This window comes from Oratosquilla oratoria, chromosome 41 (genome assembly GCF_046742065.1).
Source record: "Oratosquilla oratoria isolate Oo_2021 chromosome 41, ASM4674206v1, whole genome shotgun sequence".
Classification (NCBI taxonomy): Eukaryota; Metazoa; Arthropoda; class Malacostraca; order Stomatopoda; family Squillidae; genus Oratosquilla; species Oratosquilla oratoria.
In genome coordinates this window covers 14,962,544-14,970,043 of record NC_134817.1, presented here as the reverse complement: position 1 = coordinate 14,970,043, position 7,500 = coordinate 14,962,544, and the positions used below count along the sequence as shown (strand labels likewise).

Below are 7,500 nucleotides of genomic sequence, written 5' to 3'. Positions count from 1 at the left end.
AATTTATTATTCCTACTTCTAAATATATAGATCACAGGCATAGGTTCACTGTTGACCCAGTGGGCGGAACATCAGATCCTGTCTCCTGAGTGACTGTCCGAATTCCCGTCTCTCCTGATGTTCCATATGTTCTTTGTATATATTGTCACCTTTACTATTTGTATTCAATTTGTACTGAAGATGCCCAAAGTTAGGCGAAAACTCTACTAGTAAGATTAAGAAGTTAGTATTGTCTTTACATCCATTCCAAATGAAGTTTGGACACATAATAAGACAACTCAACCATATTCAACGTTCAAGTATTAGAAAAGTTGAACATGTCAGCAAGAAACTCGTGAATGCAGAAGCTGCTGCAAAGTTTAATCATATCTGCCTGAAAGAGGATCTGCTACCCTACTATTGTAATATGTATATATATATATATATATATATATATATATATATATGTATATATATATAAATATATATATATATATATATATATATATATATATATATGTATATATATATATATATACTAGCCAAATTACCCGCGCGTTGCTGCGGGCAAATGATGATCATTTTAATTTTGATAGAATTTGTGGAGAAAAGTTACAAGTAGCAATATAACTCAATGGAAAAGGTAACACAAATAAAATGTTAAGAAAGTAAAAAAAAAATTGAGGAGGGAGACGCCCTTTGTAAGTAAAATATATTCGGCCGTAATAAAAGAATTGAACCATTTTTTATTTTTTTTTTTTATTTTTTTTTTAAGGCTGTCGACCCATAAGAGGGTAATTAAGCCTGGTGTAAAGTTGTTCGCTCTCCACGTTTTTTCGTTATCTTTGTGATGCATTATCTTAGAGTTACCGCCCGCGAAAAAGTAAAAAATAACCATTTACATGTTTTTTCCTTACAAAGGCTATCATAGTTTGTGGAAACATTAATTTTACAAATATAAATTATATTTATAAATACATACAATGGTTTGTTTAATCAAAGTAATTTTTGCCACAAAATGTCAAACGCTTTAAGGGGACACTACAGTAGTGGCGTGTTACCCCACCATACCCCTTTAACCTTTAACCCTAGCCCAAATAATATATACAGTATATATATATATATATATATATATATATATATATATATATATATATGAGAGAGAATGTGGGTGGGGAAGGGCAAACGAAGATGTGTTAGGAATAGAGTTTATTGCCCTAACGTTGCGACCAACTTGGTCTTCTTCAGAGGACTACAGCATTACAAACGGATCACAATTCTTATAGTCGTAGAGAGAGGGAACCCGCCAAGGTATGAGCGTCATGTTTTCCCTTTGGCTAACGATTTAATTATTAGGACACTTGCTGCTTTCGAGAGGCAAGTGTCCTAATAATTAAATCGTTAGCCAAAGGGAAAACATGACGCTCATACCTTGGCGGGTTCCCTCTCTCTACGACTATAAGAATTGTGATCCGTTTGTAATGCTGTAGTCCTCTGAAGAAGACCAAGTTGGTCGCAACGTTAGGGCAATAAACTCTATTCCTAACACATCTTCGTTTGCCCTTCCCCACCCACATTCTCTCTCATTTGTCTGAAATAATCTTAAATATATATATATATATATATATATATATATATATATATATATATATATATATATATTTAATTGAATATAGTTATCCAAGTACCTCGAGTGATAGGGTATCAGAATATATATGGTTATGGGGGTCTATCTACAAAACCCTAGGAGGAGTTCGTGAACAAACAGACAGACAGACAGAAGCTACTACTTTATTATAGTAGATTCATTAGTGGATATAGTGTTGATTAGATATTGGTGTTTGAAAATAGCCGGTAACATTTTTGCTACGATGATAATTTTGCAGGTTTTATTTTTCTAACGCCAGATTACTGTTCCATTGGGAGCGAGGCCTTCTGCACATACTGCCTCATGCACAAGGTCGACTCCACAGTTTTAAAGCATTCCCCATGACGCCCTCCTGTGTAACTATCAACTTCATAAATGCGTTGCTCTATGAAGTCTGAATATCATCGCTGAAGTTATGTAGAAATTATTTATATGTAAGTGATGCATTCTATTATACCAAATGCTTAACTTAGTGAATAAATTGGTAATACAAATAAAACACCATTTCTTATAAAAATATGATGGAATATTTATTTGAGCCTGTCGTTTGGCAAATACGAAATATAAGGAAACAAAAAATAAATATTTGATATAATGTGTTACATGAATTCCTTACAGCTACGTGCGCCTTCCTTTGTATCACATATTCACTTGATTGGAGTATCTCGAGATTCAGTTTTCCCTGTGCTTTCGTAATTGCCCATTTTCACACCGGAACCAATGTTCTCGACGTCGAAACGCGACTCGGGAAGAATGGCCTTCCGCGTCTCTGGCAAATTGATGGCGAGAACGGCAGAGATGCAGGATAGAATCCCGAACATCAGCACCGGTGCCGTCGGATTTGTGTCACCCTGTGTGCGAAAAATGGAACGGAAAGAATTAAGTTTGGGCGTGAAAAAGTTGTGTCCGTTTTTTTTTTTTTTTTTTTTTTTTTTTACCGTCTCCATTTTGTGAGATTCGTTTCATTGCATCTTGAAGGAAATATCTGACACACGAAATTCCAGAATGTGAATTTTTTTTCATATTTTGGTGTTTCGGTAGCAGAGATTTTTTTTTTTTTTTTATGATACGTCTTCTTTTTTCAGATTTACTTCACTGTAACCTAAAGGAAATAACTGACACAAGAAATTCCAAAATATGAAATTTGTCATATTTCAGCATTCAGGTAGAAAACAGAGAAATAGTTTTTGTTCTTTGACTCACAATGAGATCGTTGACGTAAGGTGAACTTATGCTGCCGAAGCGGGCGACAACGCTGCTGATTCCTACAGCCAGGGTCCGACTCTTGGTCGTGTTGATCTCGGCGGCCAGTAAGTACACCAGAGAGAAAGAAGCACTTATCGCAAACTTCCCCGAAAGAGAGAGTATCGTCTTCCAAATAGCGGATTCTGAAATGATAGTGAGAGGAAACCTTGATATCACACAAAATTCTATATACATTAAAGAGTGGTGAATAATAAGATAAAACCAGGTCGAGGTCAGGTTCCGGTACAGGGAAAGTGTCTTGGAATTTTCTTCCAAAATATTCCAGATCGTAAACAAATATGTTTAAATGTTAGAAAGAAGAAAGTTCCAGATCCTTCCAGTGAACCTATAGCGAGTTGGACTAAGAGCATGGTTCACTAAATTCCACGCTATAGTAGTTCTCTGTAAGGGGCACCATCCTAGCCTCCTGATAGGAGTTCGCGACATTAATCATCAATCACACGTAAAGGGACAAGAAATGGCTTTACGTATTGCGTAGTTTACTAACGATGGATTGCACATGAAAATCCATGTGAACAAGTTGTATAGACACGGTAAAGGAAACATGGACTGGAGGTGAAGCTTTATTCCTGACGTTTCGTCTAACGACTTTCTCAAAGGAATGAGCATACTAGAAACATACAGAGATTATAAACCCGCCTTATGGCTCAAGGGGGTGTACGAGCGTATAGCGCTGCGTCCTGATTGGCCCGCTGAGACAGCCAATCACGAAGCGCTATATTCGCTGAAGATTTGGCCCAGCGAATATAGCGCTTCGTGATTGGCTGTCTCAGCGGGCCAATCAGGACGCAGCGCTATACGCTCGTACACCCCCTTGAGCCATAAGGCGGGTTTATAATCTCTGTATGTTTCTAGTATGCTCATTCCTTTGAGAAAGTCGTTAGACGAAACGTCAGGAATAAAGCTTCACCTCCAGTCCATGTTTCCTTTACCGTGTCTATACGGATTGCACATGATCAGAAAGCTCAGGAAAGAAGCGATGATAAATAGCAGTAAAAGAAAAGAGAGAACACCGACGTCTGTGAAAAGAAAATAGAGATTGATAAGACAGGGATATTGAGGGTGAATATAAGACTTCTGGATGTCACAAATTGAGGTATAATTAATCGTATGAGACAAATATTAGTCAAACGGTAACTCGCACAGGGGATAAAACATAACAAGTTACGACACCTGAATCTTAACTTACACGAAGTACTACCACTAAGCATTGTTGGATCGCTGTACATCTTAACAGGGATAATCTGAAGGTTTCTGTCCTTACCTCCAACTCCTAAAGAGCCAAGAATACTCGCTGCGCATAAAACGAAACAACCAATCAGGCTCAGTCTTCGGCCCACGAAGTGGATCAAGGGCCATAGCAAAATGCTTGACGGAATCTCCACCAGACCCCCGAAGAACATATACCAATATTGATTCGAGCTGTTAAATAGAATGAACAAGTCAGTTGCAGGTGTTGATAGCTTACTTTGAATTCTAGGATTAGAATTCAGGACTTCAGTATATATTTTCCACTCGAGAGTAATTGCCAAACACAAAATGTGCAACAGAATATATATTTATAGTATTTTTCTTACCATTTTTGTCCTGAATTTACGAGACTTTATTTTAGTTACAACAAGATCAGCTTAATCAGTTTAAAGGAACCTCGAGACCATTTAGCGTGTAAACTGATGGAGACATAATGAGATTACTACTGTAGTTAACTCGTGTGTGTGTTCACTTGGTCTTTGGATCACGTGTTGGACTCGTGATCGACAGCTATTTCCCTCCTGGAAGAGAGCTCAGAGCTCGTAGGTCCGATCTATGGGTAATGCTATGACCTTGCACACACACACACCCCCAACTCCCCGCCCACGGGGAGTGTGTGTGTGTGTGTGTGTGTGTGTGTGTGTGTGTGTGTGTGTGTGTGTGTGTGTGTGTGTGTGTGTGTGTGTGATTCACCTTGGTCTTTGGATCACGTGTTGGACTCGTGATCGACAGCTGTTTCCCTCCCAGAAGAGAGCTCAGAGCTCGTATGACCGATCTATGGGTAATGCTGTGACCTTACACGCACACACACCCAACAAGTGTTGGAGTAACGACTCGAAGCGCAGCTATACTGAAATTTTTTCAGCCCTGGGCAGGATTCGAACCCGGACCGCCGTAGTGACAGTCGGGGACTCTACCAACCGCGCCACCGAGTCGTGTTGAGCGTGTGTGTGTGTGTGTGTGTGTGTGTGTGTGTGTGTGTGTGTGTGTGTGTGTGTGTGTGTGTGTGTGTGTGTGTGTGTGTGTGTGTGTATTCACTTGTTCTTTGGATCATGTGTTGGACTCGTGATCGACAGCTATTTCCCTCCTGGAAGAGAGCTCAGAGCTCGTAGGTCCGATCTATGGGTAATGCTATGACCATTCATACACACACACACACAACTCCCCGCCAACGAGAGTCAGAGTAACGACCCAAAGCACAGCGATACCGAAATAATTTCGGTCCTGGGCAGGATTCGAACTGGGTACTGCGAGCACCACCGTACTTCCCAGTCCAGCGCTCTACCAACCGCACCACTGAGAGAGAGAATGTGTGTGTGTGTGTGTGTGTGTGTGTGTGTGTGTGTGTGTGTGTGTGTGTGTGTGTGTGTGTGTGTGTGTGTGTGTGTGTGTGTGTGTGTGTGTACGTGTGTGTGTGTGTGTACGTGTGTGTGTGTGTGTGTGTGTGTGTGTGTGTGTGTGTGTGTGTGTGTGTGTGTGTGTGTGTGTGTGTGTGTGTGTGTGTGTGTGTGTGTGTGTGTGTGTGATATTATGTCAGGAATCAAGAGGCAATCAGCAGCACTGCAGAATGATATTCTACCGATTTATTTTTTTAATTACCCAATATTGGTACTGATGAGGGAAATTCCATAGTAGACGAAACCCGTAGTGAACCAGCAGAAGAAGAGAACAAGAGTGCGCAACGTCTTGATTCTCGACTGGAAGAGTTCTTGTAGTTGTTCCAGACCACGCCTGACCAAACTCTTACCGGAGCCCTGTTCTTTGTCGCCTTCTGTGTCTTCGTCCTGCATTAAAAGGCACGATTATCATTTTGGATAGTCATTCATATTAGACGACAGTTCTAAGTCGGATGAGTTTGGGCTGCTTCATGCTTTGAAACTAAAATTTGCACCAGTGAGAAAAAAAAAATCAACCCTTACTTTGATATTGATGCTCTTAACCATCTCCATCAGCTTCTCGTCGCATGGCAGAGTGCGTTTGTTCCAGTAAGCAATACTCTTCAGGACTTTGACGGCTTCCTTATACCGTCCTCTAAGAATAAGCCAACGGGGCGATTCCGGTAAGACCCTGAAAGGTTATCATTATGAACATACATATATATATATACATACATACATATATATATATATATATATATATATATATATATACGAATATGGACCCGTCGAACGTCAATAATTAATATATACGTATATCTGTATAGTGTTATGTGCACGTGTGTACTTATGTAGACATTGGCAAGGTGCCCGATATGCCGGTTTTCCCACGTTCTTGTCATGTAGCGCCTCTCCGTGCAACTGTCAGGCCGGCGTACGAAAGTGTCAAAATTTAGTACTGCTACCTTTATATGCGTATTTACTTCTTCTTTTGCTTTGTCAACGTGGTTCATTCAATGTATAAGGATTTATGCATATGTATTATCTTAAGGACCTATCTTGTCAATCTTAAGACCTGATTAACGTAATATTTGGAAATTTGTATTTTTTCTTTTTTTTCCGTATCCTCGCCAATAGTGTGGGAAATCAAGTTTTGGTCACCTGTGCGACGCGCGTATTGACTAAAATTGCGTGGGATCGTAGATTTTAGCAACAGCGTTTCAGCTTTCTTTTACATATGTATTAATGTATAGACATTAACATAAAAACTTTAAGTTTCTTCTTGTAACTAAGATTGACAAGGTAACATTATTATATGTTATTTGTATGCCCATTTTTGTAAAGAATATGTCCATGGATATATTCTAAATCTTTGATGCTCATTGCCCCTGGCGACATTCGGCAGCTCTTTCGTTAGTTCGCAGAAGGTATATATATATTTGTCCGGTGATCGTCCGGAGTCCCTGCTATACCCTTTTTTCGCTTTCTGGCCTTGTACTTAAATTTTCTCTTTGTAGGACTTTGTGCTCTTTTGGAAGTCGATACTTTCTCGACTTTGATTATTTAACGTATGCCTTGTAGGACTTTGTATTCTTTGCAAGTCGAAACTATTCTCGACTTTGAATATTTTCGTGTGTCCTGGCGACTTTAGCCGTTTATATTTTACAGGACTCATTGACTTGTTCTAATATTGTTTATTTTGGGTAAACATTTTATATAGTGCGCATTTTTATGTATGAAATTTCCATTATGCTCGCTTGGCGACCTCTATCTTTCAATCTTGTTTATCTATTCATTCTTTATCTATTTATCTATTTATTCATTTTATTTATTTATTTATCTATTTTTATCTTTTTTGTTTATTTCTTAGAAGGAAATAATTAATATTTTTATTAACACTCAGATTTTTATGAACCTGGCCCTTCCTCCCTATATATATATATATATATATACATATGTGTGTGTGTGTGTGTGTGTGTG

The 7,500-nt window shown here is 38.9% G+C and overlaps 1 protein-coding gene across 1 annotated transcript in view; it reads right to left on the bottom strand.

Moving 5' to 3' along the window:
- Window positions 1–2,144: 2,144 nt before the first annotated feature.
- The window catches only part of LOC143021001 (solute carrier family 22 member 3-like), a 65,280-nt gene continuing 59,924 nt past the window's right edge, over window positions 2,145–7,500 (bottom strand). The window contains exons 8-12 of the mRNA XM_076178095.1: window positions 6,064–6,211; window positions 5,744–5,928; window positions 4,158–4,315; window positions 2,831–3,015; window positions 2,145–2,478 (exon numbers count right to left, since the gene is read on the bottom strand). Of these exons, the coding sequence (XP_076034210.1) occupies window positions 2,275–2,478; window positions 2,831–3,015; window positions 4,158–4,315; window positions 5,744–5,928; window positions 6,064–6,211 (880 nt within the window). The 3' untranslated portion in view covers window positions 2,145–2,274. The remainder of the gene's footprint in view (window positions 2,479–2,830; window positions 3,016–4,157; window positions 4,316–5,743; window positions 5,929–6,063; window positions 6,212–7,500) is intronic.